At 44.3% G+C, this 20,720-nt stretch overlaps 1 protein-coding gene across 1 annotated transcript; it reads right to left on the reverse strand.

Moving 5' to 3' along the window:
• Positions 1-1,784: 1,784 nt before the first annotated feature.
• On the reverse strand, positions 1,785-8,303 carry LOC123396207 (mannose/glucose-specific lectin-like). The gene is made up of 5 exons (XM_045091234.1): positions 8,209-8,303; positions 7,895-8,092; positions 7,530-7,769; positions 2,294-2,491; positions 1,785-2,169 (listed from the first exon to the last, which is right to left on the reverse strand). Exons 1-5 carry the CDS (start codon positions 8,209-8,211, stop codon positions 1,927-1,929), a joined length of 882 nt encoding a protein of 293 aa, XP_044947169.1. The 5' UTR covers positions 8,212-8,303; the 3' UTR covers positions 1,785-1,926.
• Between the last annotated feature and the right edge of the window lie 12,417 nt (positions 8,304-20,720).

Below are 20,720 nucleotides of genomic sequence, written 5' to 3' on the forward strand. Positions count from 1 at the left end.
TTGTCTTTAACATACGATGCGTGAAAACAAATTACATGCATATGCAATGACAAAACAAAAAAGTACGCAAAAAAATATTTTCATGATTTTTTAGTGGTACACTCAGGACGAGTTTATTCGCAAAACTTTGGACAAGACAAACATCCAACATATCCATTAAGTCCGTCTTTCGGATCTAGAATCTACCTAGTCAAGAAAAAAATGAATTTCTTTATTTGAAGAATAAAGCGCCCATTTCTTATACTTTATATCACATAAAGAAGTTTTTGTTGTACAATGTAAAAAATGGACCTTTTTCACAAGACAAAAATAGGATTCCCTAGAGAACAACTCATGGGGATGTGGTTAACAATTGCATGCTAGCTAGTTTTAGTAAATAATAACACAAGGCGAAGTGTGAATTCCAAAAACGAGATATAGCACGCCAAATTCTTTAAGAGTGGGTTAGTTAGCCAGCACACCGGTTGACAATTGGAGTTGTTACACGTGGACATCTAGTGAGCTCACATTGTTTACATGACAAAATGTTTCTATCTATATCGTGCATCTATAAAAAAAGGTTGAGATAAATTTTGTAGGACATAAATTCAATAATGATGTGTGCACGTATGGACATTCTATGAGCCCCCATGCATGACAACAAGATATGATTACCTCTCATTAGCAATAAGATATGTCGAACTAAAAAGTACCATACTTCTGTTATTCCAGTTTGCATGCCCATTCGGTTTTGTGGATTTCCATAGACATATGATGGAAATATCCCCATTCGTCTATGCCATGTATTCTGTACATTCTTTTGAAAAAAATATTTTTTTTCCTTTTGCCCTATTTTGTAGGGGGCGGGGCATCAAATATTTGGATTTCGATGTCCGGAATAATTTTTATGTGTGGAAGGACTCGAAGAATACCATCGCTGTTATTACAGACGGTCATGTTAGTTACCCGCGTGCAATAGTCTAATAGGCTAATTAATCCAAAAATGGCGATTCACAAAAAGGATCACATATTTTGCAAACGATAATCCCATTAGTAGTCAATGCGACCGCAGTGAGTTGCATCGAGAGAAGGTGAAATGTAAGTAGTGATTGATTACCAGTATAAGAGGCCGGCATTGTACTATAAAACATTAGTTGACTAGTAGGACATTAAGGGTGAACATGCAAGGGTTGACACTGATGACCTTAAAAATACATCTCTCGTTATCATCAATAGAAAAAGGTGAAAATATATGATTCATGAGTCCCAACAGTAAAAACTCATGACTGAATGCATGAGCCATTAACTTCGTGAAACACAACCATCAGCTAGTTTGTCTTTAACATACGTGTGAGAAACAAAATACATGCATATGCAATGTAAAATAAAAAGTACGCACGAAAAGATTTTCATGATTCTTTAGTGGTACACTAGGATGAGTTTATTTGTAAAAGTTTGGAAAAGATAAACATCCAACATATCCATTAAGTCTGTCTCTCGGGATTTAAATCTACCTAGCCGAGAGAAATCAAATTTGTTTCTTTGAAGAATCATGTGCCCAATTATTATACTTTATATCATATATAGAAGTATTTGTTTTAGCTGTAAACACAAAGTGAAAGTCAGATGGATCTTTTTCACAAGACAAAAAACAATATTCTCTTGAGAACAACTATAGGGGATGTGGTTACTTATTCATAAGTCGTGCTTATTAGCACGAGATATTACAAGTGACATAGATTTTCACACAAATGACATACTTGTAGAATCCCTTACTTGGGAGGGATTCAATACATGGCATATCATGGCATGGCAGGCATATATAATAATTCTGCCAGCTAACAAAGGTGTCCCTGATTTATTTCAACAACACACAATAATAGTAGTAGCACGTAGGCCTCACAGGCTACTACTTATAGCGGAAGTAACTCGATGGATTATGATGGATCATGGAAGAACATAGATACCAATGGCATCAATGAGATCCCCAACACGTCCAAAGAAACCGGTGATCTGGCCGCCATGAGTCACTGGGACATGAAAGGAACCCCCGGAACCAGCACTACCACATTCTATAGTCTGTCCATTGTTTGTAACAAATTTGAGAGACGTCACTATTGACGACACACTACCCCACCTACCATAGGTTCCTGAAATTTCAGTCACATATTCCGTGTCTTCAAGGTCCAACTGTGTAAAACAACAATCAAGCATTTTTATAATTACAGTTAGGACTTCATATGGCGAAAAGGATTACTTACATATATAAATTGTATATATTAGGTATTTTATAAGGTTAAGCTGATTCACACACCGTGTGCTTGTTCCCACTAGGAGCTCCCCATACACCCTCTACATGCTGATCCCCGGCATGATCCTCATATGTAAACTTGATGGAGTGGATTGCGTCTGCACCAGAAATTTCCACCCGGGCTAGTCGGTGGGGAGCGTGTCTGACGTCACGAGGCTGGCCTCCGACTCCACCCCATAGACCAATCTTCACAGGCTTGCTCTGCAAGCATCATCACACAGATGTAAAATCACACAAAGTATGGCATGTATACACACATGCATGTAATGGAAAATTGGAAGTAAGAATAATGTGCATGAGTGTGTGTCAGTGTGTACCATGATGAAGCTAGTTCAACACAAATGAAAGTTTAAGTGGTGGTAGTAGTACAAAGGTTTATATGGAGTATGAGGGACTTATGGACACCATGCAGAGAGGAGCACCCTATATATAGTCAAGCGCATGAACAATCCACTACCTAGCATGGTTAACAATTGCATGCTAGCTAGGTTTTCGTAAGTAGTAAAACAAGGCGAAGTGTGAATGCCAAAGACGAGATATAGCATGCCAAATTCCTTAAGAATGAGTTAGTTAGCCAGCACACCAGTTGTCAATTGGAGTTGTTACATGTGCACATCTAGTGAGCTCACATTGTTGACATCACAAAATGCTTCAATCTATATCATGCATCTATAAAAAAGGGTTGAGATTAATTTTGTAGGACAACAATTCAATAATGAAGTGTCCACGCGTGGACATTCCATGAGCCCACATGGATGACATCAAGATATGATTACCTATCATTAGCAATAAGATATGTTGAACTGAAAACTGCCATAATTCAGTTATTCCAGTTTGCATGCTCATTCGCTTTTGTGGATATCCGTAGACATATGATGAAAATATCCCCATTCTACTACATGTATTATTTACATTATTTTTGAATTTTTTTGTTCCTTTGCCCTTTTTTGTAGGGGGAGGGGGGCATCAAATATTTGGATTTTGATGACCGCAATGATTTGCATCCAGAGAAGGTCAAATGTAAGTAGTGATTGATTACTAGTATAAGAGGCCGACATTGTACTATAAAACATGACCTGACTAGTAGGATGTTAAGGGTGAACATGCAAGGGTTGAGACTGACGACCTAAAAAATACATTTCTCGTTATCATCAATAGGAAAAGGTGAAAATAATAGCAAATGGTGTGGGGATGCGTGGACATAATTTGAGCCCACACTTATGATATCAAGAAACTATTATTTTTCATTATCGATGTGACATCCCACACTATAAAACTCACATCTCTCACTTGGTGGAGTCCCACAAGCTAACTCATTTTTTGGATTTCAATAGTTGTGTTAGAAGAACATCGTGAGCTAAATCTATGCCATGCACTCCCTTCATCCTTTTTTACATGAAATATATTAACTTACAAAATCTAATTGATTTGTAACTCAGTAAATGGTTCTTGACCTTTATGAGGCTCTTCCGAAAGCAAAAAATTGATTCGTTTAGTTTTCTTTCACGAACATCAAAGTAACAAATTTACATTCATATCCAACCACGAAATAAACACGTACACCGATAAAATTCAGTTTCTTTAATGATACAAACGGAATAAATTTATTACTAGTACTTTTCGTCGACACACGACCCACATCTCGAATGTGATTCCTTTTATGTCTTGCATGAGAAAGCAAGGCTAGATCAAGAATATATTATTCGCGAAAGATGGTACACACGAATGGTTGAACATCAGTTGGGGCCTGTACTGATTAGTGATTGATTACTAGTATAAGAGGCATGTATTGTACTATTAAACATCAGTTGACCAATAGGACATTAAGGGTGAACATGCAAGAGTTGACATTGATGACCTTTAAAAATACATCTCTCGTTATCATCAATAGAAAAACGTAAAAATAATAGCTAATGGTGTGGCGATACGTGGACATATTTTGGGCCCACACTTAAGACATCCAAAAACTATTATTTTTCATCATCGATGTGACATGCCACACTACAAAACTAACATCTCTCACTTATTGGAGGCCCGCAAGCTAACTCATTTTTCTAGATTTGAACAAACGTATTAGAAGAACATCATGAGGTAAATCTATGTCATGTAGTCCATTCATTCTTTTTTACATGAAATATATCAATATAGAACATCTAATTGCTTTTTAATTCATTAAATGGTTCTTGACCTTTAGGAGGCTCTTCCAAAAGAAAATAAAATTGATCCATTCATTATTATTTCACACACATTGAAGTAACAAATTAACATTCAAAACCAACCACAAAATAAACTAGTACACCGGGAAAATTCAGTTTCTTTAGCGGTACAAACGGAATACATTTGTAAGCAGTACTTTTCGTCGACGCACGACCAACATGTCGGATGGTCTTCCTTTTGTGTCTTGCATGCGAAAGCAAGGGCACATCAATAAGTAGCCGCCGTTTAGGAAACCAAGGACTGCAGCCGTTTTCTCGCAGAGCCGAGTCGGGCTAGTAAGAAGTAGCTACTTTATGCAGCTTTGTATCTGGTCCGGGACCTCATCATAGCAAACCATCTACGCATTTTTTAAACCAATGGTCAATCAAACAACTTTCCTCAGCCTTCTTTTCTGGTTGATTGAGCAAGCCCTGAGACCGAGAGGGATGCACTGCCCCACGCATCTAACCAGCTCGCGTGGTTCACCGGTTCCACCGACGTCACCCTTAGATAGAGTTATTCAGTCGATACAGAGATGCGCTATATTATTGCCGACAGATGGTACATACGTATGGTTATAAAGCTACGAGAAGTATTAAAACCCCATTTTACACCCGAAAGCCTCCTATCCGCAGTCTATTTTTCCTCATAGAATGCTTCTTATAAAGGACATATATTATCACACAAAAATCTAACCGATTGATTATTCCCAATAGTGAACACTACAACTTGAATGAATGTGTTCTGAATCTTAATGCAGAATTCACAAAAATGCAAATCATTTTGTCTCGGTGTGGCATATGTGGAAGAAAAAATAAATTTAAATTCAAATCTAACCATAGTCGAAACGATTACATGAAAAAACATATTTTCTAGGGATACACCCATGACGGTATCGTTTGTTCTATTTTACACAACCCGCACAATGAACATCCTGGATAGGTCATCTTACCGATCTTGCATCCGAAAGACATGTCAAATCATGAGCATCTTGTAGATGGTATGTACGTGCAATTGGAAATGGAATATATGATTCACGAGTCCCAACAGTAAAGAATCAAGACTGAATGCACGAGCCCTTAACTTCATGAAACACAACCATATGTTAGTTTGTCTTTAACATACGATGTGTGAAAACAAATTACATGCATATGCAATGACAAAACAAAAAAGTACGCAAAAAAATATTTTCATGATTTTTTAGTGGTACACTCAGGACGAGTTTATTCGCAAAACTTTGGACAAGACAAACATCCAACATATCCATTAAGTCCGTCTTTCGGATCTAGAATCTACCTAGTCAAGAAAAAAATGAATTTCTTTATTTGAAGAATCCAGCGCCCATTTCTTATACTTTATATCACATAAAGAAGTTTTTGTTGTACAATGTAAAAAATGGACCTTTTTCACAAGACAAAAATAGGATTCCCTAGAGAACAACTCATGGGGATGTGGTTAACAATTGCATGCTAGCTAGTTTTAGTAAATAATAACACAAGGCGAAGTGTGAATTCCAAAAATGAGATATAGCATGCCAAATTCTTTAGGAGTGGGTTAGTTAGCCAGCACACCGGTTGACAATTGGAGTTGTTACACGTGGACATCTAGTGAGCTCACATTGTTTACATGACAAAATGTTTCTATCTATATCGTGCATCTATAAAAAAAGGTTGAGATAAATTTTGTAGGAAAACAGTTCAATAATGATGTGTGCACGCATGGACATTCTATGAGCCCCCATGCATGACAACAAGATATGATTACCTCTCATTAGCAATAAGATATGTCGAACTAAAAAGTACCATACTTCTGTTATTTCAGTTTGCATGCCCATTCGGTTTTGTGGATTTCCATAGACATATGATGGAAATATCCCCATTCGTCTATGCCATGTATTCTGTACATTCTTTTGAAAAAAATGATTTTTTTTCGTTTTGTCCTATTTTGTAGGGGGCGGGGCATCAAATAATTGGATTTCGATGTCCGGAATAATTTTTATGTGTGGAAGGACTCGAAGAATACCGTCACTGTTATTACAGACGGTCATGTTAGTTACCCGTGTGCAATAGTCTAATAGGCTAATTAATCCAAATATGGCGATTCTCTAAAAGGATCGCACATTTTGCAAACCATAATCCCATTAGTATTCAATGCGACCGCAGTGAGTTGCATCCAGAGAAGGTGAAATGTAAGTAGTGATTGATTACCGGTATAAGAGGCCGGCATTGTACTATAAAACATTAGTTGACTAGCAGGACATTAAGGGTGAACATGCAAGGGTTGACACTGATGACCATAAAAAATACATCTCTCGTTATCATCAATAGCAAAAGGTGAAAAATATATGATTCATGAGTCCCAACAGTAAATACTCATGAGTGAATGCATGAGTCTTTAACTTCATGAAACACAACCATGAGTTAGTTTGTCTTTAATATATGTGTGAGAAAAAAAATTACATGCATATGCAATGGCAAATAAAAAATACGCACGAAAATATTTTCATGATTCTTTAGTGGTACACTCAAGACGAGTTTATTTGTAAAAGTTTGGAAAAGAGAAACATCCAACATATCCATCAAGTCTGTCTCTCGGGACTTGAATCTACCTAGCCGAGAGAAATCAAATTTCCTTTTTTGAAGAATCCTGTGCCCAATTATTATACTTTATATCATATATAGAAATATTTGTTTTAGCTGTAAATAGAAAGTGGAAGTCAGATGGATCTTTTTCACAAGACAAAAAACAATATTCTCTTGAGAACAACTATAGGGGATGTGGTTACTTATTCATAAGTCGTGCTTATTAGCACGAGATATTACAAGCGACATAGATTTTCACACAAATGACATACTCGTACATTCCTTACTTGGGAGGGATTCAAGACATGGCATATCATGGCATGGCAGGCATATATAATAATTCTGCCAGCTAACAAAGGTGTCCCTGATTTATTTCAACAACACACAATAATAGTAGTAGCACATAGGCCTCACGGCCTACTCCTTATAGCAGAAGTAACTCGATGGATGATGATGGATCATGGAAGAACATAGATTCCAATGGCATCAATTAGATCCCCAACACGTCCAAAGAAACCGGTGATCTGGCCGCCATGAGTCACTGGGACATGAAAGGAACCCCCGGAACCAGCAATACCACATTCTATAGTCTGTCCATTGTTTGTAACAAATTTGAGAGACGTCACTATTGACGACACACTACCCCATCTACCATAGGTTCCTGAAATTTCAGTCACATATTCCATGTCTTCAAGGTCCAACTGTGTAAAACAACAATCAAGCATTTTTATAATTTATAGTTAGGACTTCATATGGCGATAAGGTTTACTTACATATATAAATTGTATATATTAGGTATTTTATAAGGTTAAGCTGATTCACACACCGTGTGCTTGTTCCCACTAGGAGCTCCCCATGCACCCTCTACATGCTGATCCCCGGCATGATCCTCATATGTAAACTTGATGGAGTGGATTGCGTCCACACCAGAAATTTCCACCCGGGCTAGTCGGTGGGGAGCGTGTCTGACGTCACGAGGCTGGCCTCCGACTCCACCCCATAGACCAATCTTCACAGGCTTGCTCTGCAAACATCATCACACAGATGTAAAATCACACAAAGTATGGAATGTATACATACATGCATGTAATGGAAAATTGGAAGTAAGAATAATGTGCATGAGTGTGTGTCAGTGTGTACCATGATGAAGCTAGTTCAACACAAATGAAAGTTTAAGTGGTGGTAGTAGTGCAAATGTATATATGGAGTATGAGGGACTTATGGACACCATGCAGAGAGGAGCACCCTATATATAGTCAAGCGGATGAACAATCCACTACCTAGCATGGTTGACAATTGCATGCTAGCTAGGTTTTAGTAAGTACTAAAACAAGGCGAAGTGTGAATGCCAAAGACGAGATATAGCATGCCAAATTCCTTAAGAATGAGTTAGTTAGCCAGCACACCAGTTGTCAATTGGAGTTGTTACATGTGCACATCTAGTGAGCTCACATTGTTGACATCACAAAATGCTTCAATCTATATCATGCATCTATAAAAAAGGGTTGATATTAATTTTGTAGGACAGCAATTCAATAATGAAGTGTGCACGCGTGGACATTCCAGACTTTACGGGTTGCGCATGGCCATCACACTCGGCGTCCGTCGCCTGATGGTCTATGGCGACTTAGATCTAGTGGTTAATCAAGTAATGAAGGAGTGGGACGTAAGGAACCCCACCATGACTGCATACTGCAACGCAATAAGAAAGCTCGAAAAGAAGTTCGAAGGTCTGGAACTTCACCATGTTCCCCGACTGAAAAACCAAGCAGCAGATGAATTGGCAAAACTTGGATCCACACGGACACCTGTCCTGAGTGATGTCTGCCTCGAGCACTTACACCTCCCCTCGGTAAAAGAAGATCTTTTTACAGAAGAACCTATGCAACCGAAGAGCTCAACAGATCAGACTAAAGTCGAGGTTCCCGCTGTGGTCGACCTGGTCATGGAGATTCTAGCTATCATTCCCGAATGGACTGTGCCATTCATTGCGTAAATCCTGAGGCAAGAGTTACCGGAAGACGAGGTCCAAGCTAGGCAGATCGTTCGCAGGTCGAAGTCCTTCACCGTCATTGATGACCAGTTATACAGAGAAAGTGTTTCAGGCGTCCTTCAGCGGTGTATCTCTCCTGAGGAGGGTCGGTTAGTTTTGGAAGAAATTCACTCGGGAACTTGCAGCCATCATGCCTCCTCAAGGGCAATCATCGCCAAAGCATTCAAAGCTGGTTTCTTCTGGTTGCAGGCGAATGAAATGGCAAAAGATATAGTCGACCATTGCGAAGGTTGTCAGTTCTATTCAAACAAGTCCCACAAGCCAACGTCCGCGCTGAAGACAATTCCCCTTTCTTGGCCATTCGCCGTGTGGGGATTAGATACAGTCGGACCATTCAGAACAGGCCAAGGAGGATTCACCCATCTGCTGGTAGCAGTCGACAAATTTACCAAGTGGATTGAAGCCAAGCCAATCAAGAAGCTTGATGCCCTTACGGCCATCAAGTTCACCAGAGACATCATCGCCAGATACGGGGTTCCACACAGCATAATCACCTACAATGGCACAAACTTTGACTCGGACAGGTTCAAAGGTTTTTGCGCAAGCCAAGGTATCTGAGTGGATTTTGCATCCGTTGCGCACCCCCAAACAAACGGACAAGCGGAGCGGGCGAATGGACTCATTCTCCAAGGGTTGAAGTCTCGACTCCTGTGGGAAGTTGGACATGCCGCCAGCGCATGGGTCACCGAGCTGCCTTCGATGCTGTGGGGCCTCCGAACAACTCCAAATAGATCGACATGACGATCCCCGTTTTCCTCGTTTATGGAGCAGAGGCAGTCCTTCCGAGTGACTTGCTTCACAACTCTCCACGAGTCGAACTCTTCTCCGAAGCCGAAGCAGAGCAAGCTAGGCAAGACGGAGTGGACCTTTTAGAAGAGGAGCGCGAGATCGCATTGATCCGTTCAACAATTTATCAACAAGATCTGCGGCGATTTCATGCGCGGCACGTCAGGAGCCGCACGTTCCAAGCAGGCGACCTGGTGCTCCGAGTGGATCAACAGAGACCACACAAGTTGGCTTCCGCCTGGGAAGGACCGTTCATCATTTCTAAGGTGCTGAACAACGGAGCGTATCGACTCTACAACCTCGACAGGGAGGCGGATGAGCCGCGAGCATGGAATGGAGATATACTGAAGCGCTTCTACACATAACCACCGAAAGAGACAATGTAAAGAACAAATGTCGTCGAAGTAATACAAAGCGGATTAATTTCTTGCCGATTCAAAACTCTTCTGCGTTTGCAGACTCCGGTCTAAAAAACTAACTCCGAGTGTGCACCAAAAGTCACACTCGGGGACTTAGCTGCGACCCAGAGTCGCCTAAGTAAAAAACTAACTCCGAGTGTGCACCAAAAGTCACACTCGGGGACTTAGCTGCGACCCAGAGTCGCCTAAATAAACAACTCGCTCCGAGTGCGCACCAAAAGTCACACTCGGGGACTTAGCTGCGACTCAGAGTCGCCTAAGTAAACAACTCGCTCCGAGTGTGCACTAAAAGTCACACTCGGGGACTTAGCTGCGACCCAGAGTCGCCTAAGTAAACAAATCGCTCCGAGTGTGCACCAAAACTCACACTCAGGGACTTAGCTGCGACCCAGAGTCGCCTAAGTAAAAAACTTCCTCCGAGTGTGCTCCAAAAGTCACACTCGGAGACTTAGCTGCGACCTAGAGTCGCCTAAGTAAACAACTCGCTCCGAGTGTGCACCAAAAGTCACAGTCGGGGACTTAGCTGCGACTCAGAGTCGCCTAAGTAAACAACTCGCTCCGAGTGTGCACCAAAAGTCACACTCGGGGACTTAGCTGCGACTCAGAGTCGCCTAAGTAAACAACTCGCTCCGAGTGTACACCAAAAGTCACACTCAGGGACTTAGCTGCGACCCAGAGTCGCCTAAGTAAACAACTTCCTCCGAGTGTGCTCCAAAAGTCACACTCGGGGACTTAGCTGCGACCCAGAGTCCCCTAAGTAAACAACTCACTCCGAGTGTGCACCAAAAGTCACACTCGGGAACTTAGCTGCGACTCAGAGTCGCCTAAGTAAACAACTTGCTCCGAGTGTGCATCAGAAGTCACACTCGGGGATTTAGCTGCGACTCTAAGTCGCCTAAGCAAACAAGTAACTCCGAGTGTGCACCAAAAGTCCCACTCGGAGACTTAGCTGCGAACCAGAGTCGCCTAAGTAAAGAGCTTCCTCCGAGTGGGCACTTGAGTTACACTCGGAGGCTTAGCTGAGTCGCCTAAACAAAAACCATGAGCCAAAATCGTGTCAAAAAAACTCAGCGAAAGAAGAGCAAAATATCCGGTCCGAATTCAAATTGAGTTCTACGATCAGTCGGCTCGGTGTGAATCAAGTTTATCCACACCGAGCCACGAATGTACCGGCTAACAGCAGTGGCCAAAGTTTAATACAAACTCCACTCGGCATACCGAGGTAAATGCACGTTCAGCATAAAGTCAATCAAGCATCGCCGGGGCTGGCAGGCTCCACGAAGGTGTCGAGGTAGATTCCATCCGCAATCCGAGTGGCCATGTCGAGGAAGGTCTCCATGAAGTCTTCAAATCAAAGCTTCTTGGTGTTCGCGACCTCCAACGTCTTCAGCTTGTCTTCACGGGCTTCCTTACAATGCACTCGGACCAGAGACAGCGCCACGTCCACGCCACACCGAGCGGCAGACTTCTTCCATGCCTGCACTCTGCTTGGAACATCCTCCAGTCGAGTCATCAACCCCTCTGTCTCATTCTGGGAGTCGTCTTCAGGCCACAGCTCTTTGTCAATTCGGCCGACAACTCCTCTCAGGCGACCAATGAAAGGACCTACCTTATTAAGGCGGGAATTCACTCGGAACATGTCCCGGTTAGCTTCATCACCGAGTGGAACATTCGGTTGCCCAAGCGACCGTTCAATTTCGGCAGTTTCAGCTTCAACGTCCCGACAGAAATCTGCAAAGAAAAGACAATGAGAAAATAAGCGCGGAGTGAACTCCAAAGTCAAAGAGCACTCGGCAAGCAACTTACCACCAAGCAGTGCGACCATCTTCTTCGCCCAGTCGCCGACGTAGTTCTCCTACGCTCTACACCGAGCGTTCATTAACTTCAGCTGGCCCATCCATTCAGATCTCTCCTTCTTCATTTTTTCTACCTGGGCTAGCAGTGCCTTGTTAGTCCCCCGAGATTCCTCCAACGATACTTCTCGTTCAGCGAGAGCCTTCTTCATGCCAGTCAGATCATTCACAGCTACCTCCAAGTCGACAGCAAGTTGAGTCTTCTCAGCCTTCAGAGCATTATAGGCCGATCCCATTTCACAAGTCTTGTGTCAAAGAGACACAAAGGGAGGATAAGCCAGGTTCAACAAGGAAAAAGTCTCGACAGATTCTTCAGACCCCTGCCGATGCAAGCAATCGACAGTGGTCTCGGGGACTACACCCAGTGGGTTCACTAAGAGTGACCCCACTGGTATGAAGCTCGAACAGGTCGGTCCCATTGAGCTCCATAGCAAACCAACAACACTATGAGATTACTCTTACTCGACCCGAGTAACACTACTCTCGGGGACTACACCCAGTGGGTGCAATCGACGTGCCCCCCACTGGTACCATTTGTTGGGTAACGTAGCATAAATTCAAAAATTTCCTACGCATGTTCAGATCTTCCTATGGAGAGACCAGCAACGAGAGAGGGGTAAGAGCATCTTCGTACCTTTGAAGATCGCTAAGCGGAAGCGTTGCTAGAACGCGGTTGATGGAGTCGTACTCGCGGCGATTCCGATCTAGTGCCGAACAACGGCACCTTCGCGTTCAACACACGTGCAGCCCGGTGACGTCTCCCGCACCTTGATCCAGCAAGGAGGAGGGAGAGGCTGGGGAAGAAGTCCAGCAACACGACGGTGTGGTGTCGGTGGAGAGACGAGGTCTCCCGGCAGGGCTTCGCCAAGCGCCGACAGAGAGGAGGAGGGAGAGGAGCAGGGCTGCGCCGAGAGAGAGATGAAACCGTGTCCCAAACAGCCCCGAATCCTCAACTATATATAGGGGGAGAGGGAGGGGGAGCAGCCCTTAGGGTTCCCACCCCCAAGGGGTGCGGCAGCCCCAGATGGGAGAGGGGGCGGCGGCCAGGGCAGGGAGGAGGGGTGGCGCACCCCTCTGGTGGGCCTTAGGCCCACCTATGCTAGGGTTCCACCTTCCCCCCCTTCTCTAGTGCGCATGGGCTGGGTGGGGGGCGCACCAGCCCACCTAAGGGCTGGTTCCCTTCCCCACTTAGCCCATCTAGCCTCCCGGGGTCGTTGCCCCCCTTCGGTGGTCCCCCGGGACCACCTCCAGTGGTCCCGGTGATCCCGGTACATTACCGGTGACGCCCGAAACACTTCCGGTGTCCAAAACCATCTGTCCTATATATCAATCTTTACCTCCGGACCATTCCGGAGCTCCTCGTGACGTCCGGGATCTCATCCGGGACTCCGAACAACTTTCGGTAACCTCGTACAACAATTCCCTATAACCCTAGTGTTATCGAACCTTAAGTGTGTAGACCCTACGGGTTCGGGAAACAGGCAGACATGACCGAGACACCTCTCTGGCCAATAACCATCAGCGGGGTCTGGATACCCATGGTGGCTCCCACTAGCTCCACGATGATCTCATCGGATGAACCACGATGTCAAGGATTCAATCAATCCCATATACGATTCCCTTTGTCTGTCGGTATGGAACTTGCCCGAGATTCGATCGTCGGTATACCTATACCTTGTTCAATCTCGTTACAGGTAAGTCTCTTTACTCATTCCGTAGCACGTCATCGTGTGACTAACTCCTTAGTCACATTGAGCTCATGATGATGTTCTACCGAGTGGGCCAAGAGATACCTCTTCGTCACACGGAGTGACAAATCCCGATCTCGATTCGTACCAACCCAACAGGCACTTTCGGAGGTACCCGTAGTGCACCTTTATAGTCACCCAGTTACGTTGTGACGTTTGATACACCCAAAGCACTCCTACGGTATCCGGGAGTTGCACAATCTCATGGTCGAAGGAAAAGATACTTGACATTAGAAAAGCTTTAGCATACGAACAATACGATCTAGTGCTAGGCTTAGGATTGGGTCTTGTCCATCACATCATTCTCCCAATGATGTGATCCCGTTATCAATGACATCTAATGCCCATGATCAGGAAACCATGATCATCTATTGAGTAACGAGCTAGCCAACTAGAGGCTTGCTAGGGACACATTGTGATCTATTTATTCACACATGTATTACTGTTTCCTGTTAATACAATTATAGCATGAATAATAGACGATTATCATGAACAGGGAAATATGATAATAACTATTTTATTATTGCCTCTAGGGCATATTTCCAACAGTCTCCCACTTGCACTAGAGTCAATAATCTAGTTACATTGTGATGTATCGAACACCCATAGCATTATGGTGTTGATCATGTTTTGCTCGTGGAAGAGGTTTAGTCAACGGGTCTGCAATATTCAGGTCCGTGTGTACTTTACAAATATCTATCACTCCACTCTGGACATGGTCCTGGATGGAGTTGTAGCGGCGCTTGATGTGCTTCGTCTTCCGGTGAAACCTGGGCTCCTTGGCTATGGCAATGGCTCCAGTGTTATCAGAGAAGAGTGTCATAGGACCCGACCGCTTGGAACCACTCCAAGGTCGGTGATGAGCTCCTTCATCCAAATTCCTTCATGAGCCGCTTCTGAAGCAGCTATGTACTCCGCTTCACATGTAGATGCTGCCACGACTTCTTGCTTGCTGCTGCACCAGCTCACTGCCCCACCATTCAACACATATACGTATCCGGTCTGTGACTTAGAGTCATCCGGATCTGTGTCGAAGCTAGCGTTAACGTAACCCTTTACGACGAGCTCTTCGTCACCTCCATAAACGAGAAACATTTCCTTAGTCCTTTTCAGGTACTTAAGTACATTCTTGACCGTTGTCCAGTGTTCCGTACCGGGATCACTTTGGTACCTCCCTACCAAACTTATGGCAAGGTTTATATCAGGTCTGGTACACAGCATGGCATACATTAGAGAGCCCACGGCTGAAGCGTAGGGGACAAAACTCATATTCTCTCTATCTGCTGCCGTGGTCGGCGACTGAGTCTTACTCAATCTCATACCTTGCAAAACTGGCAAGAACCCTTTTTTTTTGAGTTTTCCATATTGAACTTCTTCAATATCTTGTCAAGGTATGTACTTTGCGAAAGACCTATGAGGCGTCTCGATCTATCTCTATAGATCTTGATGCCTAATATGTATGCAGCTTCTCCAAGGTCCTTCATTGAAAAACTCTTGTTCAAATAGGCCTTTATGCTCTCCAACATCTCTATATTATTCCCCATCAATAATATGTCATCCACATACAGTATGAGGAAAGCTACAGAGCTCCCACTCACTTTCTTGTACAGACAGGCTTCTCCGTAAACCTGTATGAACCCAAACGCTTTAATCACCTCATTAAAGCGAATGTTCCAACTCTGAGATGCTTGCACCAGCCCATAGATGGAGCGCTGGAGCTTGCACACTTTGTTAGCACCCTTAGGGTCGACAAAACCTTCTGGTTGCATCATATACAACTCTTCCTTAAGGTTCCCGTTAAGGAACGCTGTTTTGACGTCCATTTGCCAAATTTCATAATCATAAAAGGCGGCAATTGCTAACATGATTCGGACTGATTTCAGCTTCGCTACGGGAGAGAAAGTCTCTTCGTAGTCAACTCCTTGAATTTGTCGAAAACCCTTTGCGACAAGTCGTGCTTTGTAAACGGTTACATTACCGTTTGCATCAGTCTTCTTCTTGAAGATCCATTTATTTTCTATGGCTCGCCGGTCATCGGGCAAGTCCACCAAAGTCCATACTTTGTTCTCATACATGGATCCTATCTCGGATTTCATAGACTCAAGCCATTTGTTGGAATCCGGGCCCGCCATTGCTTCTTCATAGTTCGAAGGTTCACCGTTGTCTAACAACATGATTTCCATCACAGGGTTGCGGTACCACTCTGGTGCGGAGCGTACCCTTGTGGACCTTCGCGGTTCAGTAGTAACTTGATCCGAAGCTTCATGATCATCATCATTAACTTCCTCTTCAGTCGGTGTAGGCGCCACAGGAACAACTTCCCGCGCTGCGCTACTTTCCTGTTCGAGAGGGGGTGTAATTACCTCATCAAGTTCTACCTTCCTCCCACTAACTTCTTTCGAGAGAAACTCTTTCTCTAGAAAGGATCCGTTCTTGGCAACAAAGGTTTTACCTTCGGATCTAAGATAGAAGGTATACCCAATAGTTTCCTTAGGGCATCCTATGAATACGCATTTCTCCGCTTTGGGTTCGAGCTTTTCTGGTTGAAGTTTCTTCACATAAGCATCGCAGCTCCAAACTTTAAGAAACGACAACTTAGGTTTCTTGCCAAACCACAGTTCATACGGTGTCGTCTCAACGGATTTAGTCGGTGCCCTATTTAAAGTGAATGCTGCAGTTTCTAATGCGTATCCCCAAAACGATAGCGGTAAGTCGGTGAGAGACATCATAGATCGTACCATATCTAATAAAGTGCGATTACGACGTTCAGACACTCCGTTGCACTGCGGTGTGCCAGGCGGCGTCAGTTGTGAAACGATTCCACACTTCCTTAGGTGTGTGCCAAACTCGTGACTCAAATTATCTCCTCCACGATCAGATCGTAGACATTTAATTTTTCTGTCACGTTGATTCTCAACCTCACTCTGAAATTCCTTGAACTTTTCAAACGTCTCAGATTTGTGCTTCATCAAGTAGATATACCCATACCTACTCAAATCATCGGTGAGTGAGAACATAACGATAACCACCGCGAGCTTCAACGTTCATTGGACCACACACATCAGTATGTATTATTTCCAATAAGTCGGTTTCTCTCTCCATTATTCCTGAGAATGGAGTCTTAGTCATATTGCCCATGAGGCATGGTTCGCATGTGTCAAATGATTCAAAGTCAAGAGACTCTAATAGTCCATCAGTATGGAGCTTCTTCATGCGCTTAACGCCGATATGACCAAGGCGGCAGTGCCACAAGTATGTGGGACTATCATTATGAACTTTGCATCTTTTGGTACTCACACTATGAATATGTGTAACATCACGATCGAGATTCATCAAGAATAAACCATTCACCAGCGGAGCATGACCATAAAACATATCACTCATATAAATAAAACAACCAATATTCTCTGACTTAAATGAGTAGCCGTCTCGCATTAAGCAAGACCCTGATACAATGTTCATGCTTAAAGCTGGTACTAAATAACAATTATTAAGGTTTAAAACTAATCCCGACGGTAGATGTAGAGGTAGCGTGCCGACGGCGATCACATCGACCTTTGAACCATTCCCGACGCGCATCGTCACCTCGTCCTTGGCCAGTCTCCGCTTATTCCGCAGTTCTTGCTTTGAGTTGCAAATGTGAGCAACAGCACCGGTATCAAATACCCAGGAGCTACTACGAGCGCTGGTAAGGTACACATCAAGAACATGTATATCACATATACCTTTAACGTTGCCGGCCTTCTTGTCCGCTAAGTATTTGGGGCAGTTCCGCTTCCAGTGACCCTTTCCCTTGCAATAGAAGCACTCAGTCTCAGGCTTGGGTCCGTTCTTTTTCTTCTTCCCGGCATCTGGCTTACCGGGCGCGGCAACAACTTTGCCGTCATTCTTGAAGTTCTTCTTACCCCTGCCTTTCTTGAAACTAGTGGTCTTGTTGACCATCAACACTTGATGCTCCTTCTTGATTTCTACTTCTGCAGACTTGAGCATCGAGTACAACTCGGGAATGGTCTTCTCCATCCCTTGCATGTTGTAGTTAAGCACAAAGCCTTTGTAGCTTGGTGGGAGAGACTGGAGGATTCTGTCAATGATAGCATCATCCGGAAGTTTGACTCCAAGTGAAGTCAGACGACCGTGTAACCCAGACATTTTGAGTATGTGCTCACTGACAGAACTGTTCTCCTCCATCTTACAGCTGAAGAACTTGTCGGAGACTTCATATCTCTCGACACGGGCATGAGCTTGAAAAACTAGCTTCAGCTCCTGGAACATCTCATATGCCCCGTGTTGCTCAAAACGCCTTTGGAGCCCCGTTTCTAAACTGTATAACATGCCACACCTGACCAGAGAGTAGTCATCACTCCGCGCTTGCCAGACGTTCAGAATGTCCTGGGCTGCTGCGGGAGCGGGAGGGTCACCTAGCGGCGCATTAAGGACATAAGCCTTTTTAGCTGCTTCAAGGATGAGCTTCAGGTTGCGAACCCAGTCCGCATAGTTGCTACCATCATCTTTCAGCTTGTTTTTCTCTACGAATGCGTTGAAATTGAGGTTGACGTTGGACATCTACAATATTTATAAAGACAACTTTTAGACTAAGTTCATGACAATAAAGTTCATTTAATCAAATTAAGTATGAACTCCCACTTAAATCGACATCCCTCTAGTCATCTAAGTGATACATGATCCATGTTGACTGACCCGTGTCCGATCATCACGTGAGACGGACAAGTCACCATGGTGAGCAACTCCATGCTGATCGTATTCAACCATACGACTCATGTTCGACCTTTCAGTCTCTTGTATTCGAGGTCATGTCTGTACATGCTAAGCTCGTCGAGTCAACCTAGGTGTTTCGCGTGTGTAAGTCTGGCTTACACCCGTTGTATGCGAACGTTAGAATCTATCACACCCGATCATCACGTGGTGCTTCGAGACAACGAACCTTCGCAACGGTGCACACTTAGGGGAATACGTTCTCGAAATTTTAAGAGGGATCATCTTATTATGCTACCGTCGTTTTAAGCAATAAGATGTAAAACATGATAAACATCACAATGCAATCATATAGTGACATGATATGGCCATTATCATCTTTGCTCTTTCGATCTCCATCTTCAGGCATCGCATGATCATCATCGTCACCGACGTGACACCATGATCTCCATCATCATGATCTCCATCATCGTGTCTCCGTGAAGTCGTCACGCCAACTACTACTATCACTACTACTATAGCTAACCGTTAGCAATGAAGTAAAAGTAGTAAGCACATGGCGTTGCATCTCATACAATAAATTAAGACAACTCCTATGGCTCCTGCCGGTTGTCATACTCATCGACATGCAAGTCGTGAAACCTATTACAATAACATGATCATCCCATACATCATACATGCAACATCACAACTTTGGCCATATCACATCACATGTCAAACCCTGCAAAAACAAGTTAGACGTCCTCTAATTGTTGTTGCAAGTTTTACGTGGCTGATTTGGGTTTCTAGCAAGAACGCCTTCTTACCTACGTGACAGCCACAACGATGATATGCCAAAGCTATTTACCCTTCATAAGGACCCTTTTCATCAAATCCAATCCGACTAGAGTGGGAGAGACAGACACCCGCTTGCCACCTTTATGCACGATGTGCATGTCTGTCGGTGGAACCAGTCTCACGTAAGCGTACGTGTAAGGTCGGTCCGGGCCGCTTCATCCCACAATACCGCCGGAAAAGAATAAGACTAGTAACGGCAAGCAAATTGACAAACCATCGCCCACAACTTTTGTGTTCTACTCGTGCATAGAATCTACGCATAGAAAACCTGGCTCGGATGCCACTGTTGGGTAACGTAGCATAAATTCAAAATTTTCCTACGCATGTTCAGATCTTCCTATGGAGAGACCAGCAACGAGAGAGGGGTAAGAGCATCTTCGTACCTTTGAAGATCGCTAAGCGGAAGCGTTGCTAGAACGCGGTTGATGGAGTCGTACTCGTGGCGATTCCGATCTAGTGCCGAACAACGACACCTCCGCGTTCAACACACGTGCAGCCCGGTGATGTCTCCCGCACCTTGATCCAGCAAGGAGGAGGGAGAGGTTGGGGAAGAAGTCCAGCAACACGACGGCATGGTGTCGGTGGAGAGACGAGGTCTCCCGGCAGGGCTTCGCCAAGCGCCGGCAGAGAGGAGGAGTTAGAGGAGCAGGGCTGCGCCGAGAGAGAGATGAAACCGTGTCCCAAACAGCCCCGAATCCTCAACTATATATAGGGGGAGAGGGAGGGGGCGCAGCCCTTAGGGTTCCCACCCCCAAGGGGTGCGGCAGCCCCAGATGGGAGAGGGGGCAGCGGCCAGGGCAGGGAGGAGGGGTGGCGCACCCCTCTGGTGGGCCTTAGGCCCACCTATGCTAGGGTTCCCCCCTTCCCCCCTTCTTTGGTGCGCATGGGCTGGGTGGGGGGCGCACCAGCCCACCTAAGGGCTGGTTCCCTTCCCCACTTAGCCCATCTAGCCTCCCGGGGTCGTTGCCCCCCTTCGGTGGTCCCCCGGGACCACCTCCGGTGGTCCCGGTGGTCCCGGTACATTACCGGTGACGCCCGAAACACTTCCGGTGTCCAAAACCATCCGTCCTATATATCAATCTTTACCTCCGGACCATTCCGGAGCTCCTCGTGACGTTCGGGATATCATCCGGGACTCCGGACAACTTTTGGTAACCTCGTACAACAATTCCCTATAACCCTAGCATCATCGAACCTTAAGTGTGTAGACCCTACGGGTTCGGGAGACAGGCAGACATGACCG

Source organism: Hordeum vulgare, chromosome 5H, assembly GCF_904849725.1.
Source record: "Hordeum vulgare subsp. vulgare chromosome 5H, MorexV3_pseudomolecules_assembly, whole genome shotgun sequence".
NCBI lineage: Eukaryota > Viridiplantae > Streptophyta > Magnoliopsida > Poales > Poaceae > Hordeum > Hordeum vulgare.

Coding starts and splice junctions, on each gene's coding strand:
- LOC123396207 (XM_045091234.1), bottom strand. Junction 7,770..7,894: donor CTAGTGGGAACAAGCACACG/GTGTGTGAATCA, acceptor TGTTTTACACAG/TTGGACCTTGAAGACATGGA. Junction 2,492..7,529: donor TTGGAATCTATGTTCTTCCA/TGATCCATCATC, acceptor TGATGCTTGCAG/AGCAAGCCTGTGAAGATTGG.